This window comes from Sinocyclocheilus anshuiensis, unplaced genomic scaffold, assembly GCF_001515605.1.
Source record: "Sinocyclocheilus anshuiensis isolate Anshui unplaced genomic scaffold, SAMN03320099.WGS_v1.1 scaffold446, whole genome shotgun sequence".
NCBI lineage: Eukaryota > Metazoa > Chordata > Actinopteri > Cypriniformes > Cyprinidae > Sinocyclocheilus > Sinocyclocheilus anshuiensis.
This window is the reverse complement of record NW_015544247.1, coordinates 1,386,959-1,402,468: the sequence shown is the minus strand read 5'-3', so window position 1 is coordinate 1,402,468 and position 15,510 is coordinate 1,386,959. Positions and strand designations below refer to the sequence as shown.

At 36.5% G+C, this 15,510-nt stretch overlaps 1 protein-coding gene across 2 annotated transcripts; it reads left to right on the top strand.

Moving 5' to 3' along the window:
* The first annotated feature begins 3,163 nt into the window (after positions 1–3,163).
* LOC107697719 (forkhead box protein G1-like) lies at positions 3,164–15,152 on the top strand. Of its 2 annotated transcripts, none has more exons than XM_016498534.1 (2): positions 3,164–4,629; positions 14,903–15,152. In XM_016498534.1, exon 1 carries the CDS (start codon positions 3,366–3,368, stop codon positions 4,605–4,607), a length of 1,242 nt encoding a protein of 413 aa, XP_016354020.1. In that variant the 5' UTR covers positions 3,164–3,365; the 3' UTR covers positions 4,608–4,629; positions 14,903–15,152. The 2 variants fall into 2 exon arrangements, with proteins under 2 accessions (XP_016354020.1, XP_016354021.1); XM_016498535.1 differs by lacking the exon at positions 14,903–15,152 and adding an exon at positions 4,974–5,505.
* Positions 15,153–15,510: the final 358 nt, after the last annotated feature.

Genomic DNA, 15,510 nt, shown 5'->3' with positions numbered 1-15,510 from the left:
TTATTTATATATATATATATATATAATGGAAAAAATAGCGAGTTTACCCAAGAAGCGCAAAAGAGAAAATGTGCTGTAATTTTCCCTCGCCGCTAGAGGGCACTCTAATAAAGACAAGCGCCAAAAGACGGGTTTGACTTTGTGCAGGATCACCTCCCTGTTTCAGTTCTCATTTCAACACAGGCGTATGTTTGTTAAGGCAAGTGACAACTGTGTTTATTTAAGCGACGTGCTCATGAACATTTCAATCATTTTAGGACGAGACCACATAACTGTGGAAAACTTTAACCTACTATCATCAACACAACCGTAGGCTACTGCTGTAAAAGATGGAGATGGTGTTATAGTCTAAATAAATATATTAATGGACATTATTTATTTGAAATAATTTCATTAAACATTTCAGAAAATATCAAACACTGTCTTCATACTCATCAACATTTAACTTTAGCCTATAGCCTATTGTTGCAGGCGTAGCCTCAGTAGGCTATGCATTCATGTTAGTTCAATGCAAATATTGAAATAATAAATAAATAAATAAATATTCAAATTAACCCCCCTCTCGTTTACTTTAAAGTTCGTTAGCACAAGACGTGGCCATAGTTTTGACATACTATGATCAGGGCTTAATAAAAAAAACAACAATAAAATTTGCCGATTAATAGGCTATTTATTACAATTTATCAAACACAATAGGCTACATCACATATAATAATGTGCCATATTTATGTAATTAACCGGATGATAATATTACTCAGGCTTGTAGCCTACATGTTTTTAACGGCCCGTCGCAAACCAAAATGAACTTTGCAATGCTGCGAAAGCTCATGTTTGATATGGGCTAAAAAACAATATAGCTATCAATAGTGAAAACGGGCAAAATGCACTTACTTAAAGGAAAATGTGTGGACAACTGTAATCAAATAAGGAAAGTATGAAAACTTGTGCATTATCCGCATACCTATTTCTAATCAGTTTGATTTGTGCGCCTATGGTGCACTTTAGTTGCAGTCAGACAGTGACGAAGAGACATTAACATATTGTTTGCTGAAGGTGGCCTACAAACATGTGTCATTTATAAAAACAACCTAATATGATCGAGTCACATGCAGCCTCACCCGCTCAAACTGTTATTTTCTCTTCGGCTTTGAAGGGTTAATAACTTTATCGAAGTACATTAAAAGCAACATGTGGGATGTGCGTTGATACAAATGGTCTGAAATATATGCAGTCACTGATGTCATATTTATAATTATTATAGCCGACTGTGCAACTTGTGCCAGAGTTTTATGTTTTTGTTGGATATCAGGTTTAATGTATGATTCCAATAAAAATGTGTGCAGTGCAACAAATATTATCCTATGCATCAAACAGTTAATGTCGACAAGTAATCCTTAGGTATGTTCTCCATAAAATATCTGACTAAATTTTGAAATGAAATAATATCGCATAGGCTATAGGCTATCGCATATTGGTGTGGGTTAATGCATTTGGTCACTTCTATATAAAATAAAGGGTTATTTAATAATGCAAAACAAACACAACATAAATAATAATAACAGTTTGAAAAAAAAAATAGATAATTTTATGTTTTTTTTTATTGTTATTTATGTTTCTGTGATAGGCTGAATTTGGTTAAATAAGTTTGATTGATTTGAATGTTTTTATGAAACTATATGTTTATAGGCAGGCCTGAGTTTATTATTAAAATTCCACCTTGTGGGAATCCAGTACGCTTGTTTGTTTATTTGTTTGCGTGTGTCTGTGTGTACGATTTGTTTGCACATGTGAATGCGTGTGTCTGTTGTTCAGTCAACCCCCCTGCAACGTCCCCAGCACAAATACACACATATCACCCCTTCCATTACTAGAGAAACTTCAACCGTAAATATAAAGCAACTAATTGATGCCGTTATTCGCGAGGTTATTCTTGCGTCCTTAATACGATTGATTTTACTTATTATTATTTATTTTAAAACTATCTTGCACTGTAGATCTATTTCTTAAAAAATACTAGGGGCCTTAACTAGTGCTATTCTGGTATATAAAGTCCTTATTTTGTGTTGGGAGCTCTTTGTTTTCTCTACATTCTTATAACAGATATAGGCCTACTCTCCATCCTCTACAAATATTATATTTCCTCCACTTATGCGAGAAGTTTGTATGCGGACATTTCTGATAATAGACCTTCTATATTTAGCCTATTGGTTATTGTCTGCCTTGTAAATAGCTAAAGCAATAAAAATAACTGCATGCGTCTGGTTTATCACGTTAAATTAATCATCTATAAACGTAGGCTACCCAGAAATAAACGATCATCTAGCCTACTTGCGTTATTAACCTATTATGATTATTATTATTATTACTATTATTATTATAGCCTAGTTATTTATAGTAAAAAAGTGTAGGCTATCGTGTTATATCGTTGTTTTTATCAACTGTCTCTCTTGTAATTGTTGATATGATATTGTTCATGGTGGTGCTTATTAGCATGATTATTAACACGCTAGAAATAAAGATGCTTATAGCGTCTTACTATGTGGATGAACGTCACATATCGTTTATGTTCAGAATCGTTTAGCTGTATAAACGTGCGACTAAGTAGCCTATATTGCTACATGTAGCTGCGGACTTGACACTTTTAAGAAAAACTGTTAAAATGTGATATATAGCCTACGCGAGAACGAATAAGTAGCCTATATAACATCGTATAAATATAGCCGATCGCCAGAAAGGATCTGCATTTAATGCAAACGCTACAAATATTCCGTCGCTGTTCAGCGAGTATTCTCAATTAATGTTATACCTAGGCTATGTGCTGTAGCTTCATGTGTATTAAAAGCCATAAATTTCCGATACAGGAAGTAGTACCTGTTTTTTCGTGGCTACCTTTTATTCCCTTTTGTTTTTCCCCCTGCGGTATGAAAACAAATTGAGGACGCATGGATATGTTGAAACAGCACTCTACAATTATTAAAAAAAAATTGATTGAGGTTATGTGGTCTGTTTTCTTGGTAGGAGTTTGCTGGGGGAAATGAAAGCCATTGTTGACTGGGCATGAGCATTGGTGGATCTTGTGTATCCTTACGCACTGGAACAGGCGCTAAGAACTGCTCAATGATTGGCTGCGCGGTTAATACTTATGCTGCTGTGGTTGGCTGCAGTCTCTAAAAAGGTTCAAGCTATTTTGTTTACAGCTTAGTGTCTGTGGCTCCGTAATTAATTGTAGCTAGCTGTCTCATATCGACGTGTTTTTAAGGAACATGAAATAGTTGTTGTTTTTTTAATTAGAGGAGTTGCCAGAGCAAGAGATTTGAAGTCCAACTGCTGCTGCTGCTGGTTGTTGCTACACTATCTTACTTGTGATGTTGGATATGGGAGAAAGGAAAGAAGTCAAAATGATTCCTAAATCATCGTTCAGTATAAACAGTCTGATTCCCGAAGCCGTGCAAAGCGACAACCACCACCACCACCACCACAGAGCGGTGCATGAGGAAGAGGAGAAGACTCCTTTACCTGTCCAAGCACAGGAGCAAAAGTCGGAGAACACTTGCGCTAAAAGTGACAATTCATCCCACGACTCCTCGTGCACCGACGAGAAGGACAAGCAGGAAGAGAAACGGGACTCGAAGGAGGGCGAAGGAGGCAAAGAAGGCGACAAGAAAAACGGCAAGTACGAGAAACCACCTTTTAGCTACAACGCTTTGATTATGATGGCTATTCGGCAGAGTCCGGAGAAGCGGTTAACCCTTAACGGCATTTACGAGTTCATTATGAAAAATTTCCCGTATTACCGAGAAAACAAGCAGGGATGGCAGAATTCCATCAGACACAACCTGAGTTTGAACAAATGTTTTGTCAAAGTGCCCCGGCACTACGATGACCCCGGGAAGGGGAACTACTGGATGCTTGACCCCTCCAGCGACGACGTGTTCATTGGCGGCACAACGGGCAAACTTCGGCGCAGATCGACCACTTCTAGGGCAAAGCTTGCGTTTAAAAGAGGCGCGAGGCTTACTTCCACCGGACTGACATTTATGGATAGAGCTGGCTCTTTATATTGGCCCATGTCGCCTTTCCTCTCGCTTCACCATCCGAGGGCGAGCAGCGCATTGAGTTACAACGGCACGTCGTCGGCTTACCCTAGTCACCCAATGTCCTATAGCACAATGTTGACTCAAAACAGTTTGGGGAACAATCACTCTTTCCCTGCCTCCAATGGCTTGACTGTTGACAGACTCGTGAATGGAGAGATTCCGTACGCCACACACCACCTCACAGCGGCCGCTTTGGCCGCCTCTGTGCCATGTGGGCTCTCCGTACCCTGCTCCGGGACGTACTCTTTGAATCCGTGTTCAGTGAACCTACTGGCGGGCCAGACCAGTTACTTCTTCCCCCACGTCCCTCACCCATCCATGACCTCGCATAGCAGCACATCTATGAGCTCCCGGGCCGCCTCTTCCTCCTCCCCGCAAACGGTCTCCTCTCTCTCGTGTGAGTCCTTAAGGCCTTCCCTAACTAGTTTTTCCTCCGGACTTTCCAGCGGACTTTCTGACTACTTCACACATCAGAATCAAGGGTCAACATCAAATCCACTTATACACTAACTAGCATCCACAGGATCAGACTGTAAGTGAACATTTTACACCAATTTACACTGTAATATATATAAATGAAAAAATTAAGGAGAATGAACGGACAATGCAAGCCGAATTCCAGGTATTTTGTATTATTATTATTATTATTATTATTCTGCATTTATTTCTGACTGTATACAAACGTCAAGTGTCGCGGAACTGTTTATTATTCCACTGTCAGCAACGTGCAATGTGACCAGAGTAAAAAAAAAGGATTAAGCATAGGGTTTTTTTTGTTTTGTTTGGAAAGGCAGTATGATTACTTTAGAATGTTTATTTAAATAGTGGTTGCAGTTTTGTCTCATTTTAAATGTTAAAATATCTAATACGTTACAGAACAACCTCCAGTCATCATGTTTGCAGTATTATCACGTCATGAGCACTGGTGGGGTGAGATTTTTCAAAAATTAACACAAAGTTTTATTTTCATTTTTAAATAAAGGTTCTATAAGTGCACAATGCCCGTTCAAATCCGTGGCTCCTTGTTGTTTTGTTCTTTTAATAATACAGACTGAATAATGCATCTGTAGTGCATTTTATACATATATTAACAATACAGTTTCTTTGTAGACCAAAGAATGGGTATCAATCGACAAAATATAGTTTTTTTTTCAGTATTCATAACTTTACAGACAGTTCTGAAGGAGACGGACGCAATGAATGCTTTTAGCTTGTGTTTGCATATTTACTGTATATGGTCACCACCATGCAGGTCACATACTTTTTGTAATTAGTGAAATGTCAATACCTGTTGTAATTATAGGTTAACTTTGCGAACGTGTAACCCGTGTTGAGTAACTGCCTCATAAAATATTGAGTGATTGTTTATGTCGTCTTTAAATTCCATGGTTGTGATTTTGTGGTCTTATGCCCCGTGTTTGTCGCTTAAACTGTTAACCGAACAAAATAAAAAAAAGTAGGTTAAGTACATTTTGCTACGAACATTTTGTCTTTTTTGAAGAGCTAGCATTTTATAGTAGCTGTCTGACAAGATACTGATTAGCATAGTGTGTTTAATAAAACATTTAAGCGACAGTTTGCGGGTATAGTATACCTGAAGGCCCCGGCCTGCAATGTGTTACAAACCTAAACTTGCATATTTATTTTAGGAAAGGGGGACGAAAAATATGACACACACACAAAATATTTTGGGATGTTTTACTCTTTTAGCGATACGATAAAAAAGAGCAAACAATGGCAGTCCATAGGCTATAGACTAGAATATTATTAGGCTATATTAGCCTACTATCGTAGGCCTAACAAACCTACCTGAATAATGTGCCTGAACATCAATTTCTTTGGGTTACTTTATTCTATTTTGTTCTGAAATATTTGTTCTGAAATATGTTGCTGTAGTTTATTACACATTTATTACAAGCGTCTCCTGGTTGTAGAGGCCATACAAAGCAATGCATAACACTGTCAGCTCTTGTTTTTCAGCCAACAATAGAGTCATTAGTTGCAATAGTACAGAGCAACAACTTAGCTTTCAACACTTGAAGTCCAGTAATTTGTTCATGTTTTTAAAAGAGACATTGTGCTAAATGTGCCCAACCGTAATGCAATAACCACTGTGCTTTATACAATAGACCGGTGGAACTCAATATCTCCTCGCAAGATGTTATCGCTCAAATGTTAAACGGGGTGACCACTCAAAAACAAAAGCAAAAAAGGAGAGGTCAAATTTAGAAGCATAATATATATTTTAATATAACGATACGATAATTTAGCTTGGTGTAGCCTAAACTTGCTGAGATGCAAAATCCTTTTATTTGTAATGTTTTATTTTAAGTGTATCTTCCGCCCTCTCTCTTATTTATACCTGAATGTTGGTGCATATATATTTATACAGATGCAAAATAATTATGAGGATTTAAATGTAATATTTATACGAAATGTTTCAGCTGAAATTCCATTTTAATGTTTTCAATTTTAATTATTTTATGTCCACACTTTTATTCAGTATTTGTCTGAAGACGTACACCTTGTAATAATTACAAAGAAGCAGAGCTTGCATGTGGTGGATGTTAAATGATGGTAGCATCACGAACAAAGCATTTTTAGTTGGAAGCAGTGACAGCAAAATTATGATCTTTGGGCAGTGATTGTTTGCTCTGATTTAATTGGTTTGCATCTGCTTCCGGTCAACAGCGTGAGTTTTCAACCCACAAAGATTAACAACCACTCTACCTGAAGCACAAACGAGGCCTAGAATCGCACCAATAATTGAAATCTGCAAGGGAATAATGTTCGGCTCGACGCTGCGGACCCATATTTAAGACGAATCGCTTGTATTGAACTGTATAGACGTCTATGCAGACTTAATGAAGCTATGCACTTTAAATAATAGTTATTTTTCCTTTGTGTCTTTTGTCAAGATCTTGTAAGCAGGGTTTAGTCACAGGCTACACAAAAGGCGTGGTTTCTGCTTATTATCCCGAGGCACAGAGAGACTGTGGGGGGAACTGGGGACAGCACGCAAGCACATCAGCATCCTAATACCGCAGTATCTTGCTAAAAATAATGTATTAAACAAAATAGTAAATATAAAACAACACGTAGCTACAATATTTTCCCCAATGCACGTGGTTTCGCATATAAATTATGAATAATTATGTCACTGACCGAATATAAAGCATTTTGATATGCTCGTAAAATAATGATTTGAGCTCTATGACTAAAACGCTAATGCAGAAATGCTACCTGTACGATCAACTAAGCTATTCCAATACACTGTCAAATATGTTATGAATATTGCGACAGCCTGTGCTTAAATATTCCGTTCTGCTATTTGCACATGAAATGACTATTTTTAAAAATCCTTCCTTGGCGCCTTTGATAGTTTAATTTTGCTGCTTGGTATTAGTTCACTATACAACACTATGAAGAGGCCAGATTCGAATATGTCATATAACTCAGAGCTTTAACGCTTATTCCCTTTCGCCAATTCACAGATAATGGTGTGGTAAAACGAAGCTTTAACGAAGCTGATCCAACTCTGAAGCATTAAAATACTTGTAAAATGCAAAGGACGTTTCCTCTCTTCAAGTAATATGAACCAGACGAGCCAGGCAGAGTGAGGGCGCTAGAATGACGCAGAACTGTAGTGACATTAACTTCATATCTTTGCAAAATACATGGCCTCTCGTAAACTTACTTTTCCCTGTGGCAAGACGAACTGTAATATCATTTACAAGCTGTGAAAAAACCCCACAAGAGATAATACATAAATTTGCCCCAACTAAACAGCCTTCTAATATTTTAACAATTATATGCACAAAACACAAATAAGCTGTGGAATGTTTAACCATTATTATTATTATTATTATTATTATTAAATCGATAAATCAGTAACATTAAAACCAATCAATTTTAACAAAATATTAATCATAATAAAATCATAATGTGCATAAATAAATAAATAAAAATCTCACTATTATCAGAACAGTGAGTACAAATGTAGGTTATCGTGACATACAGCTCCATGATTATTTTTTCACACACAAAAAGGACACTTTTCCTTTAGCCATATAAAACTAATTTGCTATTAGACCAAGTAAGTTAATCTTCTTTGTCTTTGAGTCAACATGCTATTTTGGAAGAGGGTTTGTGGTATATCCCGGTCTATATTGTAGTAAAATATTTGCTTTGTGAAAGAAAACATTCGACAGATCGTGAATAATCGTTTTAATGAGTGTGTGTAAAGCTCCTGACTTAGTGAAGTGAGCTGTCGAGTTAAACAAACAACTTGTATCATGATGAAATGATATTGTTTAAAAGCAAATGTATTTCTTCGAATTCATGGTCTCTCTGGAATTTTATAAACGGAATTCTAGTTATTCCAGATACTTTAAAATGATCCTAGTGTTTTGACAAGCAGATAATAAAGAAGCTTTTCATGTCACGCAGAGACAATATCGCAAATTAAAATAGCCTACATATATTTATACTTCTTTTGACAAAATTCTCTATCGAATTATTATTAGTTAAAATACAACATTCAAGCTAATTGTACAATTTTATCTGTTATAATATTATCAGACTGGGGCTTTTTGTGTCTTGTGGTGAAAAAAATGCTACACTCTTGCAAATACGCTAAGTAGGCTAAGGTGTGACTATGAGAAGGGTTACAATCAGAAGAGCAGTATCACTCATTTAAATCCTTGTATGTTTTTGTTCTAAATTGTAGTCTTGCTTTACCACGGTTTTTAACCACAATGCAGGGTCAAGTCTCCACTGAGAGACTATTTGTGTTCCAGGTCGTTTGGACGTTAACCCCAATGGAATAAGCAGCCAAAAATAAGTAAGGTGCATCATATTTAGTCTAAGTAAAAATAAAAAAAGTCAAGTTCTGAAATGATTCATTTGAATTATTTAATGTTTAAATAAAGTTTTATTTCTAAAGTTACGCTCTGTGTCCCTTGGCCTATTTATTTATTTATTTCTACCTCTATTTCTCCCCACTCTCGTCTCTCTGTCTATCTCATCTTAGCGTGCTAATGAACATGAAAGCATTTCTCAACAAAAGATTATAAATTAATAATTTTGTCAATATTTTCTCGCGCAGTAGTCTATTGCTGTCTCGGCTGATCAGAAATATTGTGAATTCACAATGTCAAAATATTACTGTAAAACGGGGGAAATAAAAGCTTTCAATTGGAGTATGCGCGGTCATTTCACCGCATTGTCTGTAACTATAGCGGTGTAGACAGCTTTTGGTGACTAATCATTTCTTGTCTGTTAAGATACAATATTTATGTATTTATTTTTATTTTTTAATTAATTTATTTTTATTTTCTCACAGATTTTCTGGTATTGCAAAAATGTTAAAACGCCAAAGGCATACAGCTACTGTTAAATGTTTCGTATATCATGCAGTTTTGACGTTGCTGCTGTTTTGCGCCTACATTTTCCCTCGGGGGATATGTCTCTGTCTGTCTGTCTGTCTATCTCAACCGAATTATTTTACTATTAATTTTAATAGTCTGAACTTTAATATCGGTTGTTCTTTCTTATAACAGACCTCAAAGCCATTTTTGGAGAGTTGTGTGACACATAAAAGACATGCGCTAAAGCAATATGTTTAGTCTGGTGTATTTAGTCTCAAGAAGGAAACACCACCTGGGATGCATGATGTAGTAACATTCATTCAGGCCAATGAACAACAACTATATATATTAAATAAATTATTCTTATTATTATTCTTATTATTACTTTAAATATTAGACCAATGTTATTTTGCCACTATGGTTTTGTCAGTTTTATTATTTATTAAGTAGCCTAAACTAAATGTTCTTTAGGTTTAAACGTTACCAACAGGTGCCAAAATTCTTCTTGTTACCTGCCATCACTCCTTCAGTTGTAAAGCACTATCTATCAAAAGCAGCCTCGAGACAATGCGTGGAATCACAGCCTTCGTGCTATCAAATTGCAAACTCCCAGTGCGGGTTGGGTGTCCGAAACGGAACCAACAGGCTTACAAAAAGGACTGCTGATTGTAATGAATTCCCACTCGCGCCTCTGAAACGACTGATGGATTAATGCAACAAGCTCTTATTTGTGATGTCACATCGGTGTGAGCATCTTGTTAAATTAGACATTATTCTCAGAGGTCTATGCTGGGGTTTTTTTCTGTGAACATATAGTCCTACTAGGCTATATGTGTGTCACAGCGTTATGTTGTTGGGTAAATGCTGTTTATTTTAATGCCACACTAACCTTCATAGTCAAAAATTATTTGTAGGTAAAATTATATATATTTTTATTTTATTTTATTATAATTTAGAGATTTCACAAGCGATCCTGATTGTGTAAACACACAGACCCATGGGGTTTAATGAAGCCATTGTAACAAATTGGTCTACTGAATCATATAGTGCCAGTTTCTGTTTAATAATTCTAAAACCTAATGGAATTGTGGAAAACACAGAATAACAACAAAACGAATATAGTGAAAATAGAAAAAGCTAATGGCGATACACTGTTGGACAATAATAAAAATAAAGCAAAACAACAAAAAAATAAATAACAAAGCAACAACAACAACAATAATAATTATTATTATTATAATGATAATGATAATTGCCTAATAATATTAATGCAATGGTAGATCGCCTTGCGGATCTTCAATTCATCTTCAAAATAAAATCAAATAAGATAAAATTGGGTCTGACAAAAGCAATGAAAATATTAGAAAGAAAGAAAAAAGAAAGAAAGAAAGAAAGAAAGAAAGAAAGAAAGAGAAGATTTGTTCGCTGTGCTGTCAGTTTGGCCAATCGAGCACAGATGCTTCTATTGATTCTTTAGACTTCCGCCCTTGCTGGTGGACAACACGCCATAGTGTCTTGAAAGACTAAACCTGAACGCAAAATCTATATCTAGGGCCTATACGTATCACAAAAATGTTTATTATTTTTAAAACCAACATTTAGGTTGTTTTAGACAAACACTGAAGATGTTATGTTGGTTATTCAGTGGAGGCGGAGGAGGCCCAGAGGAGGATGGGCCAGGCCTTTAAGACGGTCCCATCATAAACACGCGTAGGTTGATAAAGCCACAAAGCCGTGTCTTGCCTCACTGTTTACAGACAACGTTGACTATTTCAGTCGATCTATTCCTATACGTTGTTTTTGAATTATTTGGACGAACTAATTCGACCGGTTCCTTCAGGAGAGAATGAAGATATTTTCCCTATTCCGTCTTTTGGGGTGAGGCAGGTTGTCTGTCAGTGAGGTATAGGCGACAGTCTGTCTACAAGCAGTAAGCTGATCTGCAGAGTGCTAGAGGAAAACGGGCAAGATTCCTGGCCTGCAAGCCGAGATATTGATCTACCTCAGCCACCTAAACAAAGCCTCACCTGTTTCCCTTGTCCATACTTTATTTTATGCAGTCTAATGCTTGTTTTGTTTGACATTTCTTTTATTTCCATGGATCCGAACTTTGATACACTTTTGGGAGTACTACATAAACACTGTGTTGTACCTGAACATCCAGATCTCACCAGCAGCATTAGAGACCACCCTTCTCTCCCGGTGCAGAAAATTGCTCCCCGTTGTCTTTACAGTTAGGCCTGAAAATAAAAGTTTTTATTCAGCGGCGCAGTGTCCAATAACATCCAACGTGAGATAAAACTAATTACTCCATTATGCCCCTAGAGTTAATGTTTCATAAATCGGATCCACTAAAAGCTCCTTTATTATTTATCAGGCTTCGCTTTGGGCTGCTTGTTAAACATATCAAGATTACTTTCTGATCTTGTACAACTATTCGTCTGCAATGGTGTCGCACAGATTCATTCATACAGCCCTGCGCCTACCCCTTTTATCAGTATGCCTTGAACACGGCGCTGCTGACAGACAGCCAACTTAACCAGAGAGGAAAACGATGCCTCGGCTAATTTAATTCCTTTGTTAATTTCGGATGCAAATGCATGCGGATTTGTTAGAGCCATCATATTTTACAACATGTGCACGAGCGAGAATTTTTCATCAGATTTCATTTGAACACACGCACAGGCAGCTTATTCGCAAATATAAGTCGGAACGAACAGGTGCCAGACCCTAGTGGCACGCGACGCTTGCTTTGACATCTTACGTGATGGTGACGAAAATTTTACATCTGCGTCACACGAATTACAGAGTGAATAATAAACATAAAGATATATATTGTCCTTTCTGGTTGTGTTTAATGTAAAATCATAACGAGTTTAGCCTACTTATTATTCGTGAAATTACAAAAGCTATGCAGATGCTCTCTTTGTTTATTATTTTTCATTTCCTTATCGATTTCATGTTAAAAACATAACATTTTACCATTAAACAAACATGTAAACACAAAGCTAGCAAACTAGCCCGCTATGTTTTTGCACTTGCTGTCGTTTATCTTAAGTAAATGGTGGCATATGAGATCCTGACTGAATACTATGCAAAATGTGGTGGCTGTAACACTGCTCTTGATGATCATCCTACACCTGTGAAATACAATTAACGGACAATACTCTAAATGGTGGCTGTGGCATCGTTCCAAAGATAGCAGATAGATGTGGGTCATCTGTGCCCATCGAGTGTCTCATCAGTGCATCGCTTTCTGAGGAGGGGACACTTTTTATACTGATAAAAAAAGACGACTTTGGCTGCTCAACAAACAAGGCAAACTTCTCTATTGCCAGCCTGCAGGAGATTGTATACAGAAAGATGTGTTAAGATGTCCGATTGTTTGAGGATGTTACAGAGACAGGCCTAAAGGATTTGGGCACAAGGACTTGAGATGAGATTGCAAACCAATGGCGCTCTAATTTGTGAGGCATTGTTGACTGAGATCAAGGGGGAATTCCACAGGACGGATTGGGAGGAAAGATGCAGAGATCTGAGGGAGCATGTGTGTCTATATAGGGTAGCTAGCTGAGCACACAGGGCTACCAACTACAAACTGGGGATCTGTGGGTTTGAGTCCCCAGTGGGGCACCAAAGAGAATGAATGGGCAACAGAAGGGTCCTAGTGTATAGTACTGCCGTTGTGCACCTGAGCAAAGCACTTAACCCCAAGTTGAGTGCTGCATCATGTTACTCTGGTCCCCTTAACCCCTCCTCCATCCAGGGCACCGCCGCAAAAGAGAAACTGTTCTCTAAGAGTTTTCCCAGGTTAAATAAAGGTATAAGGGGGAAATGGGAGTATTGATATTGTGAGAAAATCTGGCTGTTTGCTTTGAGGTGCAAGAGATATTCTTTTGAAGAAACAATAAAGGCAGTATTAAGTGCTGTGAGGCTCTGAAACACTGAGTAAATAAGAACGTGTGCTTTTTTTTCAAAGTTTAACTTTACTCAGTGTACAAGTAAACTGAATCGCGACATATTCAGTTTGAAGTTTTATATAAATTAGGTTGCCCAAATGAGAGCGCATGAGTTTGAGATTTAGAGGCTGGGAGGAAATAAGGGTGTTTAAGGTGCCTCCTATTGACCTCAACTCTGTCCCTCTGATGCTCTGTGCACAAGCCCGTGACTCGTTGAATAGTTTTCACTATTCATCCTCGTCAGAGTGACTGCACTTCAAGGAGGACCAGAGGAAGGGAGGGAGACAAAAAAAGAAGGAAGACAGAGAGATTAAGTCACACGTATTATTTGGACGCGACTATTATGAAGATGTCGAGAGTGGCATATGGTCATCGACACTGGACACAAATGTGGAATTCAGTATTAGAAAGTAAATCATAGTACTGATTAAAAATGAAATTTTTACAGTATATAACCAGCCATCATCTTTAAGCTATGAAAACATGCACACGCTCATTCAGTGAAATGTATTAATATTATATACTGATTAAGGAGATATATTTAAAGTGTGCATTGTGTCAGAAATAGTGAAGGATATAGCTTTATTTGAATTAGCATCAGGTTAAATATTTTTGGTATCCTTGGCAGAAAATTATTGCAAATCTTCAGGAGTCATTATCATCAGTAAAATTCTAAATTATACGATCATAATTCAGCAGTGCAGAAAAACACTGCATTATTTGGCAAATAAATATTATTACTAGTTTAAGGTTCACTGAGAGTTATTTTATAATACAAAGCAGACCATTGAAAAGGTTATTTGTTGCTTACCGACAGAAAACTAATTTTACAACAAAATAATAAAAAGAAAAGCAAGTGATTAAATGCCCTTTTATTTATTTTAGTTAAAGAAGAATGGCAAAATAGAATTAAAGTCGTAAACTTCTTGAATAATTAAAAAAGTATATAATTTCTTTGATTTATCCATCAATCCAGCGATCATATGACTCTGAATGTTTTTTTTATGTCTCTATGATTCTACATCAACTTATTGCATTATATCTGCTATTGAGAATATAACTTGAATGTCCTATATATTGCCCTATTCATCTCTGATCAAAATATTTTGTGTACTTAATAAATGCCCAATTTAATTTAAATTCTGTTTCAATTTGTCTATACTTTATCTTCATTTTAAAATGTACAGATATTGAAGGTGTTTTGCTGTGCTCACCGTTCCTACATTTGCTATTGTCAATATGCTCTCAGTATCATTTTAGTAGCGTATGTTTTTCTTTTCTTTTCTTTTTTTATTATAAGGTAAATTTAGCTATATTACTCTTATCTTGCCTTATGATGAATGAACTGGCATCTGTTAGTGCTACTGTGTCACCATTTCTTTTAGTGCCAAAGAGGCAGGGGGAGGGGGGATAGAGGGATGTGCATAAATTGAAAAGAGAAATAACAGTCTTAAATTTGTCATTGTCTTCCTCCTAGATGTCTGGCAGTGTGTGCTGCAGTAGCCTGAATCCACCCTGTGATGCGTTACTCACCCATGCTGAGAATGTTTACAGTTGTAATCAAGGTCCATGTAACTTGTTTGTGAAATGTTTTGCCTTTATGTTTTAGAGGTGCTATACAATTTGCAAATAGTAGGGCATGAAGTCACAGTTTGATTAAATTGCTGTCAGTACAAAAAAGAAAGAAAAAGAAAACAGAAGCATTGTACAAAACCTAGACTGTTATTTTGCATCCCTTTATAGAAGGAGTTTCAATTTTCTCCCTTTAGACAATCTTATTATTTAAATTAAATAGAAAAAAAAGAAACCTTGGCATTGTACAACAATTTGCTTTGCATATGAAGAACTGTATGTTTGCTATATTTTACATCCCTTTATAGAAGGAGTTTCAATTTTCTCCCTTTAGACAATCTTATTATTTAAATTAAATAGAAAAAAAAGAAACCTTGGCATTGTACAACAATTTGCTTTGCATAAGAAGACCTGTATATTTTCCATTTTTACAAGCAATGTTTTGTGACATTTTGTTTGTTGTCAAGACAGTATTCCCCTGTTGCTAATGTTTTTGCTGTAAAGGAGGAAATA